Source organism: Meriones unguiculatus, chromosome 7 (assembly GCF_030254825.1).
Source record: "Meriones unguiculatus strain TT.TT164.6M chromosome 7, Bangor_MerUng_6.1, whole genome shotgun sequence".
NCBI classification, from domain to species: domain Eukaryota; kingdom Metazoa; phylum Chordata; class Mammalia; order Rodentia; family Muridae; genus Meriones; species Meriones unguiculatus.
Window position 1 is genome coordinate 101,623,683 of NC_083355.1, and position 22,846 is coordinate 101,646,528.

At 39.4% G+C, this 22,846-nt stretch overlaps 1 protein-coding gene across 4 annotated transcripts in view; it reads left to right on the forward strand.

Moving 5' to 3' along the window:
• Flrt2 (fibronectin leucine rich transmembrane protein 2) overlaps positions 1 to 22,446 on the forward strand; it is a 98,460-nt gene extending 76,014 nt beyond the window's left edge. For 3 of the 4 annotated variants that reach the window (XM_021661720.2, XM_021661717.2, XM_021661718.2), the window contains exon 2: positions 15,757 to 22,446. In XM_021661720.2, coding sequence (XP_021517395.1) covers positions 16,188 to 18,167 — 1,980 coding nt within the window. In that variant the 5' untranslated portion in view covers positions 15,757 to 16,187 and the 3' untranslated portion in view covers positions 18,168 to 22,446. Of the gene's footprint in view, positions 1 to 8,026; positions 8,124 to 15,756 lie in introns of those variants that run through there. The other variant, XM_021661719.2, reaches the window with a different exon arrangement.
• The last annotated feature ends 400 nt before the right edge of the window (positions 22,447 to 22,846 follow it).

Here is a 22,846-nt window from a genome sequence, read left to right on the forward strand (position 1 = left end):
ACCACACTACTTTTGGTGGTTACATCAATAAATTGAAGAACTACACATTAGAGGCTAGTTTTTATATAAACCATACATAGCTGGACATGAACTTGCCAGGCAGGAAGGCCCAGGTTTCACTCTGCACATGGAGTTACTGACTGAGGCAGCATTGCTTTCTCCAGTTTCAGACAAGTTCTAATATGTGGTTATCACATTCCTCCCCATTCTTCCGACCCTCTCTTTTTTTCCTTCTTCATTCTTCCTTCCATCCAACAGCAGAAGAATGAGGATATAGGGTCTGTTCTCAGTATTATGTTCTCTGCAATTCAGGAGGCACTAGGGAACCACATTAATATGAGAATGGTGTTAATTGGGGATCAAATGTCAAGCTGGAAGTCCCCACTCCCCTTATCTCTGGCATATTTCCCTCCTGAGATAGACACTTAGTTTTGGAAGCAATTCTTTTGGAGGGTCAGTAAAATATCAAAGTGCATCAGTGATTTCCAGGGTCTGAGAAAGCAATTAGAGTTAGCTGATGTCACTTATCTTAATGAACACTTAGCAGCAGTTTTCATTTTTGTTAATGGGTTGTCATTGAGGATACGAAGCCATAACTCACTGTCCTGGACAGCGGATTCTTAGAACTGCTAAGAACACAGCACCTGGGAAATGACGGTTTTCAGCTCCTGTGATAAGAAATACTTTGGGGGCGGGGGGAGGGGTGCCTAGCAACCAAAAGCAGATACAAAATGGGCATCAAGTAGAATAACCTGTCCTCAGGTCGAACATATGTATGTTTTGCAGATCTACCGTATGAATTGGATGCAAGTGAGTTTTTTCTTTCTCCTCATAGCACACAGGAGGAAGAATGTATCCATGGCCTTTTGCATGTTAGAACTCTGCCACTGAGCTATGGCCCTGGCTGTTTCTTAGTCATCCCCGGCAAAGATGAGCTGCACTTTCTTATATGCCATTTGTTTATGTACATGTTGCTGTATTATGAAGTTAAGTGCATCTCTGCATTAGCTACCCTGCCACTACAAAGCGCCACCCAGTAGGTGAAGTGATAGTGTATTTTTTCTCCTTCTGATGGGTGAAATTTCAGAATAGAGATATGGACAGGATTGTATTCTTCTGAGGTCCCTCTCCTTGGATTGCATAAAGCTGTACTTTCTTACCTGTGTGCCTTGAAGTGGTCTGTCTTCACTATGACTCTAAGTATGTTCTCCTAATTTTTTTAACTAAATATACCAGAGATATTCGCTTCTGTCTCTAAATATAACCTCATTTTAAAATATTAGAGGTTAAGATTTTAACAAATGAATTTGTATGCATGAATGGATAATGGAATTTTATTTAATTTCAGTATGCATTAGGAGTTAGAAATTCTAGCATCTAACTAGTATGACGTCTTTTAATGTTTTTGTGCTTTGCTCACCCCGCCAATATGTTTACGAAGCAAATTTCTTCAGTGATGCTTCTATTTATTCAAAAACTGTGCACAATTTCTCTTTATGTAAGGAGGTAAAGGGTCATCATATCTTATGAAGAGCTCCTACCATCAGAAAGAATATCTGAGGTATTTGAGAAGCCCTGGCAAAAGATACATAGAAATGCATGCTGTGGATGAAATTATTAAAAAGCTATAAACCTTAATAACCAGTTTTAAAATGTGTGTGTGTGTGTGTGTGTGTGTGTGTGTGTGGTTTTGTACATTGGCTGACTTAAGTCTCAGAACATCCTGGAAGGCCAGGCAGGTTACACATTAGAATCCTCAAAGTCCAGCATGTTTTGCCTAGAAAGCTGGCAGTGTTGAGGACTGGGTTTTTCTTCTTCCAACTCTCTGTGCACACGTTCCTGTCCCCAGCTGGCCACCTTCTTCCTGCTGTATGAACAAGCCTCGAAACATCATAACCTCATCCATCCCAACTCAAAAAGGTTTAGCACAGAATAGTACGGAATCTGTATACCTAGGATGTTGTCTAGGTAAGGCAATATAGGCCTAAGGTGATATAGCAACGTATGACACTTTATGCTACCCAGGCTCTGAAAACTGGGGTACCATTTTTCTAGCGGTGGTAATCTGGTCACTTTGAACATTTTCTGCAACTGTTACTAGCTTTGAGATTACTTCTATACTTTTAGTTTTCTGAAAAACAGTCAAGAAAGTATGGAGGAAAAAAAAATGAACACTTGGCAAACACCAGAAAACTTATTCTAGCCATTGGTAGTTAATAAACAGCTGATTCATTAAAAATTAATGATAATAATATTGTGCCCTGACCCTTTTGCCTTGTTTTTTTATTTATTTTTGGGTATAGTTTTTGTTTTTTGTTTTTTTGAGACAGGGTTTCTCTGTGTAGCTATGGCTGTCCCTGGACTCGCTTTGTAGACTAGGCTGGCCTCGAACTTGCTGAGATCCACGTGTCTTTGCCTCCTCCTCTGCTGAGATTATAGACGTACACCACCAAAACCAACTCCTCTCCTCTCTTTGTTATTTCTGCAGCCATGGTAGTCCCTGTATCCCCAGCATGGCTCCAAAATCAACTCATCACTAATGAGGAGACTGGGCTCTAGAAGCCCATAAGATTCCAAGAAGAGGTGTAGCATGGGTGGGCTCGAGCCCCAATTGAAAGAGACCCATGCTGACTCCTGGTGTTCTGCTCAGGAGAGGCAGCACAGCCTCTCACCCCTGTAGCCTTCAAGAAACCTGGCAAACTCTGGACTAATTACAGGGATCACTAAAGCTAATTTTCAAATGGTCCATGGTTGTTTTCCAGCCTGTGCATAGAGGCTAAGCAGAAAAAAAGGTGGCTAAAGATTTTCTTCACCACATCAAATAATCTATAGATAGTGAGCAATTTACTTGTTAGAGAACAGCAGGTGGTCTGTGCCTTTCTCTGTGGAAGGGACACTATACTAAGGTGGAAGGGAGACTTCCAGGCTTGTAAGAGAAGGAGGAAGACACTTCTAATTAATTAATTACTTGACTTCCTTCACCCAGCACCAGTATATTACTTTGTAGTCAAAGTCCTTATTCTCTCAAAGCTGTATTTTTCTTGTTTGTTTGTTTGTTTCTGTCTATATCTGTCTATTCATCTGTATCTTTATTTATTATGCTTCATCTATTTCTGAAGGGAATTTGAGATGGCTGGAAAAATGCATGAAGGGTTTGGGAGACACAGAAGTAGCCATTGAAATAATTCTGACATGGTTGGGAGATCCTTTTCTTCTTCAGCTTCTATTTTCTTGAAAACATTTCCCCATCTAGCTCTTTATGACTTCCTTTTTTTTTTTTTTTTCTTCTCAATGCAGTTTATTCAGGAACCTTGAACAATCTTCTGACCCTGGGGAAAGCCAGCCCACAGCTTAAATAGCCTCTGGGTAGCGAACCCCAGCGTGCCACATGGGCAATGCAGATAGGTCCACATACACAGAAGCAAGCCAGATCCTCAGCCTTAGCCAAATATGGAGTTGTTTGTGACAGAGAGCACTCACCATCGGGAAGGTGGAAGGCGGAAACCAGCTCCATCTTTAAGGCATAGCATTACTCAGCTCTCTACAGTTCCCCCTTTTTGTTTTAGATGCATCAGGCAAGAGTAGAGGTCTGATCTCTGATATTAGAAATAAATTGGGACTTTGTACCGATGTTCATTTAGGTGTCATCCACCCAAAGAGCATCAGACCCATCTGATACCTTTTTCTCAGAGGCAGGACCTGGGGCATCAACCCGCATGCAATCAGACATGCTCTTCTCTGGGTTGAAAGCGGCTGACCCTGAGTGCAGTGCTTAGCCTCGCATCCTGAGCATATCATTTTAGCTTTTTATGGTAGCCAACCATGCTTGGGGAGACTGTCCTGCTTCAATGGCTGTAAAGGCCTGAATGATCATGGCTGCATCACCCTGTTGTGAGACTCTAATCTTGCATATATACCACAGGCAAACAAGGAGACCAACACCAGAAGGCCTGCTAACGCTCCCATGCCCGCCCATTCCTTCAGATGATTCATGGATGCAGCAATCCATGATGATAATCCTGTGGCTAGTCCTGCGTCCACTCTGGTAGAATTTACTGTAACAATGGCCACCCTCAGCTGCTCCATCATAGTATCGAATTCTCCAGTCCAATTACCTAAAAATATAGCTAGACAATTGTTTAGACAGATTTGCAGCACAGGAAAAATTCTCATGTTGTATGGTAGTGACACAAAGTCTAGCATACTTCCATTGACAGCCGAGTTGAGCGATTTGTCATAGGGTATCAATTTGCTCCTGCACGAGGTCAATCCTCTGATTGAACACCATCAAGCCTCCTTTTAGTTGAGCATTAATTCCTTTTTGTACATCTAAAGCATGAGCTACATTGGCTAAAAGATTATTTAGGGTCTTTATGACTTTCTTTTGGTGCTTCACTGTACTCATCCACACAGTGTCCAAATCTTATGTTGTCTTGATATCAACTTCTTGCTCAATTGCATTCAGATGGAGCCTTCCCCCACTCCAAGAATATTATTTCAAGGCTCACCAAGGCCACACAGTTTGTACATCCTAACCTCACGGAACCACTGACTGACTTCTTTTTTCATTAGAAGCTAAAGTTCTTAGTTTCTTAAGGTAGTCAGAGTGTTTTACCCTATTAGCATTGTATCCAGCTTGGGACTGGACTATGTACTCACTCCATTCTCCGATAACTGCCCTTCCTCATCCTTAATCCTCATGTTTAACAGCTGTTCTCACATCTCAATTCTTCATGTCTGCTTTTTATGTCTGCTCTATGCTAATTCACTCCTGTGCATATTTTTGTTTATTCTGTATCACATTTTATTTTTATGACATTGCTGAAAATTATACCATTTCAAGTCTCCTTAGTTGCTTTTTTATTTTACTTTTTTTTTTCTCTGTAGCCATATGACTGTGCTGACTTGTAGGGAATTCATCTCTCTTGCCCATGCAGAAGCCACTAAACAATGGATGAGTGGGTAAGAAACACCAGCTTTAAACAGAGATTTAGGGTAAGGGACTTGATTCATGCAGGAAGGCACTGGCCTAACGGGTGTGTAGTTTGGGTCATCAAAATCTATATAAAAAAATCTCACATGTTGCCATGTTCCTATAATCCCTATGATGGCAAGATGGACCTTGGAGGCATTCACTGGCCAACTAGCCTAGCCTACTTGGCAAAGTTCCAGCACAATGAGACTTCCTGTCTCAAAGAAAAATGTGAAAGGCACCTGAAGATCATCCAAGGTCATAGTCTAAACTGACTGCATTTTAACTACAAAAATGTAAATACTGAGAGCTGACGTGAGCAGTGCTTAAGGAAGTGGAGGAAGTCCACTGAGAAATGACAATACTGGGTCATCTGCTCACAGATGCTTCTCCTGACGTGTATCTTTTTCCTTGACTTGTGCTTTGTCATCTTCCTTTGAGTAATGATCTGCCGTTGGATGCGGTTATCTACAAGTTCTTGGAGGAGTCCCTTTTTCTGAAATACGACCGGTGGTGGCCACATATCAACTCATTTTTCCATAGCTCTCTATCAAAACACTCCCTATAGGTGGGTGAAAGGGAGTAAAATTGAATCGATCCGCAGAAGCAGTTCCTTCACCTGAGGAACCTAGTGTTGGAGCTTCAACTGCTGTCGCTGTTCACAGCTAATGGTAAACAGGACCAACATGCTGAACATTTGTTTTCTGAATTGCAGGTGTTTGGGAACGATTGATAATTCCTGTACTTTACGTAAGCAATAAGGGGTGCACAATGGCGAAGTCATGTTTCCAAGTTAACCTACTTTATTTTGTGGACTACTTCCAATTCTTGTCAGAGCCAGGGACCCCTTTTCAGCCAAGCTAAAAGCATGAGGAGCCCAGTCTACTCATGCACACGTGTAACGATCTCCTCAAAACTATCTGTTTCAGGTCTACTTTATTACTGCTCACTTCCCACTGTTTTCTCACTTCATTTACATTTAACATAGAAGACTGCTGTTGTTCTGCCCAAGCATTAACTGGTTAAAACAGAACAAAGATTAAAAATGAATCTTAACTATCTTTTTGTATGAATTATGTATATGTGTCTGTCTATCTACTTCTTTGTTTTTCTCTGTCTGTCTGTCTGTCTGTCTCTGTGTGTGTGCACGTGCATGTGGGTGTATGTGTTTGTGTGTAATTTGAGTACCTATCACTGATATTACCTTTCTTATGGTAATTTTATGCCTGGGAGACATTTACCAAATCAAAATACACCCGAGTTTTAAGCAGAAAAGCTTTCTTTATTTACGGGGAGGGGTTGTGTATGGTCTCCTCTCCTCTTGCCTCTTTTCCTCCTCTCCAATTCCTTTCCTCTCCTGTTTTCCCCTCCCCTCCCCTCTCCTGTCCTTTCCTCTCCTCTCTTCCCCTCCTTTTCTCCTCATTTCCTTCCTTTCTCTCTTCTAAAATTAAATAACTGAAGCCAATTGGCAATATATACATTCGAACGCAGAGGGAATAATTCTTTAGCATTTGGAATAAAGTACAAGAGCAGTGATCTGATTGTGTACAACCTACACAAGGATCTGCTTATATGATTAGATGTCTACGTGACTTCTCAAACGAATCCCTGTATCTGTCTGCTTGCCTCTCTTCCTCTTTCTCACTCTGTATATGTATGGGGATTTCTGTAATCTGTTACGAGTTTTTAAAATATATTTTCAATTGAGTCATTTCTTCTGTGTGTTGCGTAGCCTCCATGGATATGACGCTGGTCACACTTCTCTGGGGTTTTATTTTGAGCTTTAGGAATGAATGATCTTAACCCACATCCTCTCATGTTCTGGAGAATAGGACATCCTTAAAAGAATGGGAGAGGGTCAAGGATTTAAAAAGTATTAGTATTTCTTCTCTTTCTCATTTTCCAAATCCAGAAATAGTCCCCAGAATGTAGCCTTGACAGCTCAACATGACAGGTGTCTAAGGATGAGAACATGCATTGTAAAAACTACTCATTCAGAAAGGACTCCTACACCATTTACACTCAGAGCCATGACTAGTATCAAAATGAACTTATGTGATGAATTTCTCATTCTTTCAATTCAAAACAAGATAACTCACCTGGAAACATACGTTAAGTGATTGCTTTTCATGTGTATAATTTGTATTGCCCACTGAAGTCTTCATTCTCCTTCTGAAGGACACAAACGATTTTCTGTTCTGATATGTATATTATGTGTGGTGAAATATTTTGGTGGAGAAGTAGGCCATGTTTATATTTTTGGATTCAGTATTTTCTTTTTTCCCTTTTTTTTTATAGCTCTCAAAGATACTGGCCTATTTTTTATTGATACTGAATATGTAGAATGATAAAATGCTAGGCAATTAAAGCTCACTTGAACAATGAGTTTCTATAAATATTTAGAAATTCAGTGAATTTCTGTAAGTATTTAGAAGATAATGACATTATGTGAGCAGAAATACATATGTTTTATAGTTCACCACAAAGGAATTTTCTGATTTTAGCTCACCGTCTTCATAGAACTGAAGCATTAATACACTGATGTGCATCTTTTGAAACCTAGTTTTCAGTAATGCTTCACACTGACACTATTTCTAGGTTAATAAGACCAAAGAATTTAGTGTTATTTTATAAATCGAACACAATGCTGCAGGAATTTGCAATTTTTTTTTTCTGGTTGCATTCCTATTCCTTTTTCTCTGATCATCTACTTTCTTAATGTTCAGGGACTATTCATCTATTTCTATATCATTCAGTATTTCTGTATAGCTTAAAACTCTTTTTTTTTTTTGTAAGAACTTTCATTTATGAATGGCCTACAATTGTTCACCCAGTTGGTAAACAGATTGTAGTTAACTGTTAAATCTACATATTTGACATTTACATTTACCCCATATTACAAAAAAAAATAGAGCAGAAATATCACAATTCATCTTCCAGTGTAGATTGCAAATGGTAGAAATTCTAAATTTGAGCACTTGTTTTTTTTTTCTGTATTTTGTGCTGAAATTAATAACCAAGTGACTATTTCTGCATACCTACAGGCTGTCTTCATAGAGGCCTTGTATCTTTGTGATTCCTTATGGAAATTCAGATTGAAGATGTTGAAGATGTTTGCAGATTGACAATTTGAATGGAACAGTATCTGAAGGTCATTCTTTGATTCATTCATCTATTTTATAAACAGTTCTTAAATCCTTGCCACATGCAGGTGTAGGTTCTGGGAAAATAGTCAAAGATGTTAAGGTCTAGAATATACTGAATGAAGGAACCCAGACTTAAGGAGCATGCAAGCAACAAAGGTCATTTATTCTGCAGAAGGCCAGCATGCTGGGCTTACCACCTTTACAACATGGCAGCAACCCCAGCTTGAGGGGAGCTAGAAGGCGCCTGTTAAAGCCAGAAAGGGAACTTCTGACTGTGACTAGGTAATCTCGTTGGGATTGTCTGGTGCCTATGGTGGCTGTGTGACTCTGGTCAGGACTTAGGTGCTTTTCAAACCAGTAGTTAAGCAACTTTGTCTTCCCCAGGCCAGATGACTTAGCTGTTTCTGATTGGTTACCCTTTTCCTGCGTGCATGTGTGTGTGTGTGTGTGTGTGTGTGTGTGTGTGTGTGTGTGGTGTGTTTTCCTGTAATTCTTAGAACTTTCTATCTAGCCAGAAAATGAAGCCTGTCATGGAGTTGGTTAGGCTTATTTAGCCAGGCTCCCTCAATATGAAAATCTGATCAACTTGCGTAGAGCCTGCATGGACAAACAAGGCCCTGCAGCTCATACGTGGACTCAGATCCTAGCCATGTCTCCTATTCACTGATCCTTTATATGGGTCCATATATTTGTAGTACTGGTGCTGGGAATACATATGTCAATAACAAACAACAAAAAGAACATCTATAATCAGTGAATGAAAGATGGAAAGTGAAATTGTCCAGGTTTGAGAGAAGTACCTCTGTCAAATAGAAAACAGATGCTGCCAGGCACAGGAAGTATTGTTGTCTAAACTAGTAGCAGGAGAGACCAACCTACTGCACATTGTTTTCTGTGTGCTGATGATAAGAGATGGTATCACTCTTTCCTACAACTTTACTGGGATTATTTGGGTCACAGAGGTGAAGCCAACTGCTCGAGTTCACACATGGAGGAGATAGAAATGCTGTCTGAGTTTATATGTCCTCTAAGCCCACCCCTTGCTAACAAGTTCACTCTCCCTCCCTTAAACCAGTGGGCATTTTGACTAATTGATGCTGTTCCCAGGTTATCCTTTTGACATTGAATCTTCCCAACTTTCCATAACCATAGCTGATAGTTACCTCTACAGAATAATGAAGAGTCTATCCATAGGGAAATGTGGCATCATCAGTCTGCTCTGAGTGACTGGATGACTTGAGATCAGAACCATTTTGGATTGACTCCAAACTCACTTATCTTTCAAAGTGCCAAGCCAACTCCTTCCTGGCTGTTGCAGAAGAGAGAATGACATAATGTTTAGATGCCATGGAAGGAATTCTTGAAGGCAGTATCTGGGTCGATACTCTCTAAAGTTGTTGAGTATTAGTCACCTAGGAAAAATCTATGCAATGTACATGCCTAACCACGTTAAAATAATAGACTAAAATATTTCTACTGTAAGGTCATCCTTGATGAACCATGCACTTTTGTGTTTCTATTTGTTCATTCTTTCTTAATCTTTCTCCATTTGAAATTGGCTTTACATGACTACTAATCAACAGCTCTGTCAGTGATGGTTTTCCGGACATCCATCAAGACACCTGGTCATTCTAACCACTGGCTCAAACTAACTTTCATGGTAGTTAATGTGGAAAGTGGTCAGTGTCAGGCAGCCCAGCATTACAGGAATCACAAGGAAATCACTTGAAACTTCCAGTGAAATGAGCCAGGCAGATAGCAGTGGTGGATGTATATTCAGATTTTATGTATCTGACTCTGTAATGGTGGCTGTTTGTTTGAAGTTTATTTCTGCCATTCGAGCTAATTGGAAACCACGTGAGAAAAACCTTTTAAATCCCATACAGTCTATGCTTGGCTAGAGTAGGTTTTATTTTTACTTTTAATGTTTTTAGCTCTAGACTTACTGGAGCCAGAAAATTGCCCACTGCTTAAACTATCTCCTTTACCCCTTCATCTTTCTCTTCTCCCTGATATCCTTTCATTTTTTTTTTTTCTTTCGGCTTCAGAAAAAAAAAAAAAAAAGAATATTCACCTGATGATGTATTTCAGGAGAAGAAAAAGTAATGTCAAGATGTGGGGGAGGCTATTGTTCTATCCTACCAAATTCCCTTTCTAATCCCACATCTTGGTCAGGTAACAAGATATCTCCATTGTTATATCACAGTATTTATAGCTTATGCTTAGGAATGAAGAGCTGTGCACAAGATCTCTAAAGTCCTTTGATGATTTCATATCGCAAGGAAGTCATTTATAGTCTGGTTACACCTGCAAGGGTCTGGTTTTAAGTTCAAATAGTTGCACTCCAGAAACTCTCGGAGTGGACCACAACCTTGGGAAGCTTTTCTTAGTGAGCCAATATTCAGATCAACACCCCCTCCACACACACACAAATATTTCATGCATCCTAGGTTGGCCTTGAACTCACTGTGTGTCCAGGGAAAACCTTGAACTTCTGGTCTAGTTATTAGAACTATAGGTGTGCACCGGCTTGCCAGTTAATGTGGTGATGGTATTGAACCCAGGTCTTTGTACATGGTACATGCTATGCAAGCACTCACCAACTAAACTACATCCCTAGACCTACCATTTCATTTGTATCACATCATACTCAGTGCTGTTCTGTGACAGTCCAGCCAGTAAGACTAGCTGTGGAACCATTAAGATTTTATAAGGTTTGTCCTGGTATCATTATTTGGTGCGATTGGCAGTGCTTATTGACAATTCTTATTTTCTCTTCTATGATTTTTATAGTCTGAGTTTATTGAGTGCTTCTGGAGTCCAGCCTTCTGGAATTAATTAAAAAAAGGCCCACTTCTCAGGCAGCTCTCCGGCAGAAATGCGTAGAAAGCTTTTGCATGATTTATATGCTTTGAGTCTTAGTTCCTGCGAAAAGAGTTAAATTAACTTGCAGTAGCCTGGAATAACTGCTGTTGTCGTTATAATCTTTATGATATTGGTGGGGCCATGTTTTCATTGTCTCCAAACAGTATTTATACACCTGCCTTTTGAGGCTGTGCTTCTACACTGAGTGCAACTTTCTGTTTGTACCCAAAAAATTCTGTAAAGCCATTCTCTGTGATCTGCGTTCCTGGGCTGGGGGAGGGTTATATTCCACAAAGTATTCATCTGAGTAAGGAAAAAATGTTTGCTCTCTATATTTTGAATTCATTCTATAAAACATTTTTATCACTGACTTTTAAACACTTGTAAATGGACTGACTGTAGAATGATTTTTGAAATGTTTATTATAGTCTAAAAGGACGATAAAGAGTTAGAGAAAGTGTTCTGCAGTAGACGTTTTAGTCCTCTGGGTTGAGCTGGGGTTTATGTCTTGATTCAAGCTTCAGGCAGTATGTCTTCATAACACAGATTTCCTAGATGGATTCTTCCTTTGAGCCTTCTGTCCTTCAGATCCAGTCCTACCACTAACATGGCTTTGTTTGTTCAGTTTTTGTTATTTGTTTGTTCAGTTTTTGTTATTTGTTTTTTTTTCTAGTATGCCCTGGATTAGGTTAGAAACCATCGAACAGTGCCAAATTTCTGAGTTTTTTAACCTCACAGTCCTTGGCATATTTTGCTAATTCCCTGCTTATGAATTCCTTTCTCTACTAAACTTTTAAACCCTACTAGGTCAAAAATCCCATGCCACTTTATGTGTGAATTCAGCATGTTAATAATTAACTGGTCAGCATCAGTGCATAGGTGTTGCTTTAAGGAAGTAAATAAATTACTTCCCCTTGGAGTTATTTATCCAACACTGAATCCATATTTGAATTTTCTCCTTCATGCTCCCTGCCTTTGTCTTCGGTCTGTCTGTCTGCTTATTGTATGAGTCTGAATCCGTGCCTGCCTGAAGGCTGTCCCTGTGTCTGTATTTGTGTCTCTCTCTCTCTCTGTGTGTGTATGTGTGTATTACATGACTGTGTATCTGTGTGTTTGTGTGTGTTCCAAATAAAGAACTTTGCTCTGTCTTTATCAAACAGCACAGAAAGCATCAAATGTGGAAGGAATGAGATGATTTTAAAAAAAATCTGTAAGTTTTGAGAGATGCAGTCATTGACTCCAACTGATCTCAATTGACCCAGACAACAACAGTACTCTAAATATCATTGTTCGTCAACCACTAACCATAAATATGGCATTCAACATTTATGGTAGATATTCATTTTAGGAGATTGCTTTCAAACTCTGTATTTGTTACTTTCAGCAAATGATATATATGCACTGTTCTGGGTTAACAGCATTGAAGAACACATGACTTCAGATTAAAGTTAGGCATTAGCTTAGATTGTAAAAGCTGATCATATGGGCAATTCAAGACCAGTAAGGCTGATTGTTGTTCTTTTAAAGGCAGGTTAAGCAAACAGGCTGAATACACAGTAGGACAACAGTCTCAAGTCTTAAATGACCTGAAGGTAGATTATTAACTCTGGCTGTGAGGTCCAGCCAAAGTCCCACTTCCTTATGATATAAGAAACATTTTATCATAACACACAGCTTGGTTCTCATTCTGGTTGATAAGTATTACTTGGATAATTGAACAAAACTTAACATTTGTGCTGGAAATATAGCTTAGTATGTAAGCTTGCAACCTAAGTGTGATAGCTTGGTTGTGAATCTACAGCACCCCTATAAATATCAGATGACCTTGACCACCCACCTGTAATTGCAGTGTACTGGAGGCTGAGTCAGGATATTCTCCAAGAAAGCTGGTGAGCTAGCCCAGCCAAATAGGAAGCTCTGGACTCAAGTGACTTTAAAATTGGGTCTGTACATGAATATGTATATGTCACATAAATCTACAGACATGTTTTGAACATGCATGCAAATATACATATTTGTACACACACCCTACAGACATGCAAACAATAACTCAGATAAAATATTTTCTAAATTTATATAGAAATTAATGTTTTTCATTTATAAAAGTGGGCTCCTCTGATCACAGATAAGCCTGTAAATTCCTACTGGACATTTGTACTAGTCACTGAGGTAAAGATTTTCTGTTGAATACAAGTGGTAATGTACACACTGGACATCCCCATAAGTAAGATACCATTTACAAGTAAAATAGGACCTGATGTTATTTCCCATAGATAGAGGTGTTTGGTATGTTTTCTGCTTTTCTCCTAAGAGAGACGTGGGGCATGCTTTTACATTTTTCTTATGTTTAATAAATTAAAATGTGAATGATTAATTAAGGTACTGTTGTTTAGGGGACTGTTTCTCAAATGTCAGTGCACTTCCCCGAGGCTTTTGCTTGCATGCACATTTCATTCCGTGAGATTCCGTGTTGCTACCAACAACCCACATCAGGCTCATGCTGCTGAGATAGCCACCACACAAGAGTAAAAGGTGTTAAGGAATCACTAAGACTGTTTGCAAGTTAAGCTAAGTATGGCACCGAGGCTGTGTGTGTATGTATATTCACATTGTATATATATTCTATACATATAATATAATATATATTCATTCTTTTCCTGTACTTTATTAGTATAATCTATAAGCATAAAGAAATTTCTTCTAGAATAAGTGGCCCACGTTCATTGATCCAATGCACACTAGTAACTGGTTATAATTGCTGAATTTTCATGTATATGTACTTATTTGTTTATGTGCACATTTGTGTGTTTGTCCGTGAGTGCATATTCTTTTGCATGTGCTAAACCTAAGTATGTACATAGACACCAAAAGTTGACATCCTGGGTCTTCTTCAAATACTCTCCTTATCTCTTAAGACAGGGAGTCTCACTGAACTTGAAATTCGGTGATTCATTGACAGTGACAGGCCAGCAAGCCCCACGATCCTCCAAATCTCTACTGCTGCCATGTTGGGATTAGAGCTGTGTAATGATGCGCCAGCTCTTTACATAGGGTTCTGGGGATCCAAATTCAGCAAAGGCTTTACCAAACTAGCCATCTCTACAACCTTAATCACTTGCTCTTTAATTAAGATTTGGCATTATATAAAAAAAGAGACCATACCAGTTCTCCAACCACCCTCCTTGCTTCAAAGTTTCCAAGAAGTTCTAAGGTTTAATAACTAATAACGTATGATAATGTTCTAATCATTTTGTATTTCAAGGCTCTTTTAATATTTTTTCCTTTAAATTACAGAACAAGTATATGCTGTCTTTGGCAGCTACACAACATATACAATACTCCCTTTTATTTCCAAATTGCAAATTCAGAGTCTAAAGATAGATGAGGAAAGAGTTTCAGACAGAACCTCTGCTGTGGATACAAGTTGTTCCAATCTCTCTGTTGGTGAGAATTGAGGGACTTGCAGCCAGCCATGTCCTGTCATGTTAGCTTATTTTTTAGGGAAATCAAATCTGGCACCTTTCAATTAACTCCTTTCCTCTCTATCTAAAAACAGACAGAGCACACTGTGGATCAAAGAAGGCATGAGTAGTATCTTTGGATTGCTTTTGACTGCCTTAATTGCAGTTTCTGTCCTTTCAATATTTGCTAAAAGTCATTCTGTAAAGGCAAAATAAAATAAAATAAAATAAAATAATAAAATCTCTCACACTGGAAGGTGGTAGCATTGAAACACTTTTATTCTCAGTTTCCAAGTTTGCAACACTTAGGATAATCACAGTGTTCTACCTCATTGATACCTAGAGGTCCTGAGGGAGGGGACAAGGGGAAATGTATCCTTGTACTGCTGTTTGCTCAATCTCCTGGGTAACAAGTTTAAGCCTTTCTACAAGAAGAAAAAGTGGGACAGAGGCAGAAAAGAGATTTCTTTGCCTTCATACTTGAATTATGTTTCATCCTGGAATCAGAGAAAAAAATATGTGTGGTATTTTTAATGATGCTGGTTGTAGTTATGATGTTAACTAACACCAAGAGAGATAATTATTCCACTTTTGGTGTGTGTGTGTGTGTGTGTGTGTGTGTGTGTGTGTGTGTGTGTATGTTCACAGCAAAAAAGTAAGTATTTGTCTCTGCATACCCTTATTCTCTTATTACCTTTCCTCTGTCCTTTATAGGGCATTCTCTAGAATTCCCCATTAAGGATGAACAAGATTTTATACCATAATTTGAAAATAAATTTTTCAGGAGATAGAAACTTACAGATTTTCAGTTTTCTTACCATTTGTAAAACACTAACATGGTAACTATGTTTAGAAAATCCATCCTGGAGAATTTCTTAATAAAGATGCACTTTCAAATGGCTTAGTTCCCATTTTGCATTTTCACAATTCTGTAGGACTTCATGTCATTTCTCTTACATTTCCCCACCTCCATCTTAAAATTATAGAGCTTTCAACTAATCTTCATTAACAGACACCATGAATCTGACAGTGTGTTAGTTGTACTTGCCTATCAGAATATGCAGATAATTAAGAGACAATAGTAACTGAGGTGTGAAATTTGCCTAAGATGTTTGCCAATAAGCTGTAATAGTCCCGTCTCCTTTTGAAGATTTCACATAGTATGATCACTTATTTCTTACGTGATTTCCTGATGCCAACCTGCCTTCCAGTCCTTAGCCCCAGTTACAGCTTTCCTACTCCACAACCTTGTTATTCCAATACTTCTTACTACATTTAACTGACTCTATGTCTTTTTTTTTTTCTACAACAGATTACAGACTCTGCTTGACCAAGAAATTCCTAGGCTGTTCTACACTGGCCTGACTTACTATAGAAGAAGCAAGATTTTCCTGCCTGGCTGGACTTCTCTTGACAGTACTTATCACTTGGCATCAAGCTTTGCTTGTGTGGAAAATTATTCCTGTTGAGTTGTTTTGCACATGGAGGACCACTGCACAAGGACAACATAGGCAGATCAGACTAAAGACGTCAGAAAGATTGTTTTACCATCTGCCCTCACGTCACTTTCTTTAACAGAAGTTCTAGGCTTTGACAAAACCTGATCCAGACATTTTGCTTTTGCTTTCTGGTTGTTTTTTTTGTTTGTTTGTTTGTTTGTTTGTTTGCTATTGTTTGTCGTTGCTTTTGTTTTTAAATCCCCCTTCCCCCCATCACATTGTATTTTATTTCTGTCCTTCAGAAATGGGCCTGCAGACTACAACGTGGCCCGGCCACAGGGCTTTTTCCCTAAAAATTTGGCTCATCATTTCCCTGGGGCTCTGCTCGCAAGTATCAGAACTCCTGGCTTGCCCTAGTGTGTGCCGCTGTGACAGGAACTTTGTCTACTGTAATGAGAGAAGCTTGACCTCAGTGCCTCTTGGAATCCCGGAGGGCGTAACCGTGCTCTACCTCCACAACAACCAAATTAATAATGCTGGATTTCCTGCAGAGCTGCACAGCGTGCAGTCCGTGCATACGGTCTACCTTTACGGCAACCAACTGGATGAATTCCCCATGAACCTTCCCAAGAATGTCAGAGTCCTCCATCTGCAGGAGAACAACATCCAGACCATCTCACGGGCTGCTCTTGCTCAGCTCCTGAAGCTGGAAGAACTACATCTGGATGACAACTCCATATCTACGGTGGGAGTGGAGGACGGAGCTTTCCGGGAGGCGATCAGCCTCAAGCTGTTGTTTTTATCAAAGAATCACCTGAGCAGCGTGCCTGTTGGGCTTCCTGTCGACTTGCAGGAGCTGAGAGTGGATGAAAACCGAATTGCAGTCATATCAGACATGGCGTTTCAGAACCTCACAAGCTTGGAGCGTCTGATTGTGGATGGGAATCTCCTAACGAACAAGGGCATTGCTGAGGGCACCTTCAGCCATCTCACCAAGCTCAAGGAATTTTCCATAGTCCGTAACTCGCTCTCCCACCCACCTCCTGACCTCCCAGGTACGCATCTGATCAGGCTCTACTTGCAGGACAACCAGATAAACCATATCCCATTGACAGCCTTTTCAAACCTCCGTAAGCTGGAACGGCTAGATATATCCAACAACCAACTACGAATGTTAACTCAAGGGGTCTTCGATCATCTCTCCAACCTCAAGCAACTCACTGCTCGGAATAATCCTTGGTTTTGTGACTGCAGTATTAAATGGGTCACAGAATGGCTCAAGTATATTCCCTCTTCTCTCAACGTGCGTGGTTTCATGTGCCAAGGTCCCGAGCAAGTCAGGGGGATGGCTGTCAGGGAGTTGAATATGAATCTTTTGTCTTGTCCCACCACAACTCCTGGCCTACCTGTCTTCACCCCAGCTCCAACTACAGTTTCTCCAACTCAATCTCCTACTCTCTCTGTTCCAAGCCCCAGCAGAGGCTCTGTGCCTCCAGCTCCTAGCCCATCGAAACTTCCCACCATCCCTGACTGGGATGGCAGAGAAAAAGTGACTCCACCTATTTCTGAAAGGATCCAACTTTCCATCCACTTTGTTAACGACACTTCGATTCAAGTCAGCTGGCTGTCTCTCTTTACTGTGATGGCATACAAACTGACATGGGTGAAAATGGGCCACAGTCTTGTAGGGGGCATTGTTCAGGAGCGAATTGTCAGTGGAGAGAAGCAACACCTGAGTTTGGTTAATTTAGAGCCCAGATCCACCTACCGCATTTGCTTGGTGCCACTGGATGCGTTCAACTACCGCACCGTGGAAGATACCATCTGTTCCGAGGCCACTACCCACGCCTCTTATTTGAACAATGGCAGCAACACTGCTTCTAGCCACGAGCAGACAACCTCCCACAGCATGGGCTCCCCTTTTCTGCTCGCGGGCTTGATTGGGGGTGCAGTGATTTTTGTGCTCGTGGTCTTGCTTAGTGTCTTTTGCTGGCACATGCACAAAAAGGGACGCTACACTTCCCAGAAGTGGAAGTACAACCGGGGCCGACGGAAAGACGACTATTGTGAGGCGGGTACCAAAAAAGACAACTCCATCCTGGAGATGACAGAAACCAGCTTTCAGATTGTCTCCTTAAATAACGATCAGCTCCTTAAAGGAGATTTCAGACTGCAGCCCATTTATACCCCAAACGGGGGCATTAATTACACAGACTGCCACATCCCCAACAACATGAGATACTGCAACAGCAGTGTGCCAGATCTGGAGCATTGCCATACGTAACAGCCTAGAGGTCCAGCACCAGAAAGATGGACAACCTGACTCTCAAGAACACACATGTGTGTGCACATAAAGACACGCAAATTACATTTGATAAATGTTAACCAGATGCATTTGTGCATTTGAATACTCTGTAATTTATACGGTGTACTATATAATGGGATTTAAAAAAAAGTGCTATCTTTTCTATTTCAAGTTAATTACAAACAGTTTTGTAACTCTTTGCTTTTTAAAATTAAAAAAAAAATAAATGTTGCTGAAGTACTGTACGGGGTTGTACAACGAGAACCCAACGCCAAGGCAGAAGAATGAGTGATTCATCCTTAAGATGCATATTAACCACTTTGCTGTTGAGGCTGTCAGAATAAATTCCTTTTCTAGAGCTGATAGTCATACAAAAGGATAGTTTGAGATGGGCTCATCAGGATAAGAGGGATAGTTTGAGTAGAGAATGGCCTAGTTATTTCTGTTTTCTATACCTCCTGGCCTGGAAGAAACACATTTTGAAAAATCCGTAATATGATAATAGAGTTAGTTACTCCAGTTTGACTGAATGCAAGAAACAGAGAGAACGCCTTGAAGAAGCCAGCTCCCATGAGATGAGTTAGGCCCTACTTGTCCAAATCAAGGAAACGGAGAGGTTTGAAACGTCCTTAAAGCCCCAGGGTCCGCTTCTGACTGTGAACTTCAAAATCACTCTTCATGCTTCCCTGGCCTTATGTGATAACAGAGTTGGAAACCTGAGTCTGATTCTAGTCATCTTCAGGGACCAATATGACCAGTTCTAGCAAGAAAAATTCCCCTTAAAACTGTCACTATTTAAATCACATGTCAGGAGAATCATATCCAACAGAGTTATATTCTAGAATAATTTTTTAGAAGAGGCTAATAAAAAAATGGGAAGAATTATATTGAATGGAATTATTTTTGATAATGAAAATTATTTGGGTATATTCACTTAGGCTATGTCAATATGATATTTATGCCAACAAAGGAGCAGTGTTTGGGATCTATTACAGTAATATGTTTATTTAAAAAGTGCTAATGACATTTAGAAAAAAATCAGTGGTTCTCTTACACTGCATCAACTGAACTTTGTTAGTATCATGTTGAAATAGCTTGAATTAATACCTATGTTCTCTCTCAAATTCTTGTCTTCCAATCATCTTGCACATATTTTTTTGTAATTAAGTTGTATATGCCACATTTGTTTTCTCCCCTCTGATATTTCAAAGAAAATTATGAATGCAAAGTTTGGTTGCACAAAATAATCATTGTCTATTTCTACATATTAAAGTCCATAATAACATTCATTGCCAATGATTTTGTGAAGACACCCAAACTGGCCAAAACAAAGCGTATTGTTAAAAGCAATACTATGTTTTTATTTTGAATTAACTTCGATCCTGTTCAACATGGAAATTCCATTTGTTCCTTTTAGATTGTGAACATTCCTCTAACTTGGTCATTATAGTGATAATCAATCTTATGCCAAAAGACTACTAGTGAAAATGAGGAAGTCAGAGATTGAAAGTTTTCACTAACCATGGCAGAGAAAGTCCAAAAGCAGAGGAAGAGAGGGATAGCCATGGTTTATGCTAGGTATTTTTGAAGCAAGTCCATTTTCAGAAAACATGCATAATTTACCCTAGTTCTTGCCATCACTTAGGTGTAGAAGGGCTATAGACCACATACATTGTCTAGAGAGGTTTACCCTTGGGGAATTTTTTTTTTCAAAGCCACTTTTAGGCATTTCATTCTGTGCTCCTTTAAACCATCCATCACTTTAGAGACTCATGAAGTAAATGTCATACTCTTCTTGCTTTCTCTTTCTCTTTAAGCAAAATAAAACTGTGATGTGTCTTCTTGTAAAGTTTAGGTATAAAATGCTATGCAAGCTTTTCTTTATAGTGAGAGCTTTATTTTCTTTAATAATATACCCCGACTTATATGTTTTAATCTCCCTCATCCCCCAGAATAAGCAGAAAATATAACTTCAGCAAAAATGTTGTAGACACAAGCATTGAAACTGTGCAGTCAGTGGAGCTGAACATAGTTATGAATTAATTTAATTAATTCTAAAATGACTCGGGTTTCCACTTTAGTCTATTAGCTAGAGGGTTTGGGCTGTTGGTTTCTGTAAAAGTAGGTTCACACAGTGAAGGGATAAGACCATCTGGAACGGTGATCAGTGCAGCGTTACATTATCTAAAATCAGGACAGTGACCACGGGGCTGGCAGTTTCCTTTTCACCGTCCTCTTGCATCTCATTGTGTAGGTAAAACTGTGCTGAAAAATACAATGGTACTTTGATTTTTGAGGATTTTTATTTTGTTATAAACAAGATAATTATTCTTGTCTTTTTGTATTGTATGTTTATCTCCCAGTGGGATTTGGGGCTGTAGAAATGCCCTATCTTTGTCCCCAAAGGAACAAGAGTGGAGAGGTTCTCATAGTATTTTATGGCACCCACAACACTATTGGGAATTTAAGTAGCACTGTGGAGTACCAGTCATGGGAAATGTTAGGGTACTCTCAAAATTACTCTGGTAGAAGGTATTTCTGGAAAGAGAATCTTTATTTTTGATCTCATGAGCAACATGGCAAACACATCTACCATGAAAATCAGACTCCTATTGATAGTAGTGTGCCCAAGAGACTCTCCTACATCAGAGTGGAAATCACATCATACTACATTAACTTTTTAAAAAGACAGATGAACAGCAATCCTTACTGGTTAACATTTTGGCTTCCATCTTTAATCAGGAGACTGTATTCTGCAGTTACATCTCCTCTGGGTTTTATTCTTCTTGGCCTCATTATTATTTATTTCGAGGTGATTAGTGAAGAATCCAAGTTGAGCTGTTCCTATATAATGTCCAGCCCTTGCCTGTACAGTAACTTTACCTGCACAGAGGTTATTGCGAAAGGAAAAGCAAAGCACGGTCACACAGATGTTATTGTTAGTTAAACAGAAGGTGGTCACCAATACCTCCTTGCTTGCAGAGATGCACTTGACCTTAGAGATCCTGGGTTTCACTTAAACACTGTCACATGCCTTGGGTGGGCAGTACAATACATGGGACAACCACAGACAGGCATGAGAAGAGTATTCCCTGCTTATTTATGATCTAAGTGGAAAAATCCTCCCTCGTGAGATGTAATGCTATTTGTAATTTTCCAGATGTTTATTGGTACATTAGACAATTTCAAGAGTAAAAAAAAAAACTATAATGTCATCTCTTTGATTAAAAAATATCAATGGCATAGCTAATATTATACTTTTGTTTCTTAATAGTGGAGGTCATAATGGTCTTAGTCATGCCATACAGCCATAACTTCCTTCTCCCCTGGAGAAAACTTAACTCTTCATGTGAGGGGAACATCCATTCCAAACAGAAGGCACCATTGTTTTCTGCAGAGGCTGGTGCCATCCTGGATCGGCAAACTTCAGCTGCAGCTTTGCCTGCAGCTTCTGACAGTGCAGCAGTTCATTTCCATTGATGTCTTTGTTCATAGCATTTATCTCTGACCTATCAAAAAAAGATGTTAGATGTTGCTTTATAACTTGAGGTTAACACATAACTGAATGGGAAAGCAAAACAGAAGGGTGCCCAATACGAAAATGATATACACACAAAACAACAACTCCCAATTCTTAGTCTTGGCAAACTTTGCTTCTTTTCTTTTTAAAATTAAAATAAAGGATGATAGGAGGCTGCATTTATACTCCTTTTCAGGCTCATCGGAGAGTTAAAGAAATTGTTGGCAATGGGGATGCTTTTCACTGATTGTGGCGAAAACGTTTTGTACACAGTATAATACTGTTTTAGCAAACCAGGTTGTTTTGTTATAGTATTTGCTTTTCTATCTGCACATCCACCAGAAGAGCACAAACCAAGGCATTGCAACAGGCATTTTTAAATTAATATGAAACATACGAATCCATCCATACACATACATGAGGGTGTTTGTAAAGACGTCTGTGGGATGTGAGATTTGTAACCAGTTATAGCATAATGAGGCCTCACCACTGTATGCCCTCATAATATAGTATTTACTGAACGTTAACTTTGATGATCTGTTACTGTTCGAATCATGCTGAGTTGATTCTGGTTTGTGTTTCGTGTGTTTCTCTGACAAGGGGCTGCAAGGGGTTGGAGATTCTGTGTCATGCATCCTCTGAGACCTACCATGTTGCACACTTTGTTAACTGCAAACTTCACTCTACACTATACAGTATCATGTTGATATATCCAGTAAAGGCTTATTTTAAAAGAAACCCTGTTGTGTTTACCTGAGTTCACGGGAGTATAACCAGTTCTTGTGCTGCAATGTAAATGAAGAAGTGAGAAACCCATTTTGTACAACAAAGATGGCAGAGATGAAGCAGTCACGGTGTGTTCATATAAAAGCAATCTCTAGATAGTGGTCCTTTTAGCATTAAGAGCTTCTTTTAGTATGAGAGATTGTGGTAGTCTAATGTTTCTTACTTTTCCCCCACTGAAATATTTTCAGAAAATGATCTTATACACATACCACTACAGAAAGCACAGGATTCTGTATTTGAGAAATATAAATAAACACATGGAACTAATATGTACATAATCACAGAAGACTTTCATCTCTCTTTCACAATATACACTATTATTTTTTTTCTTTTAATGTTAACTTTGGGAATT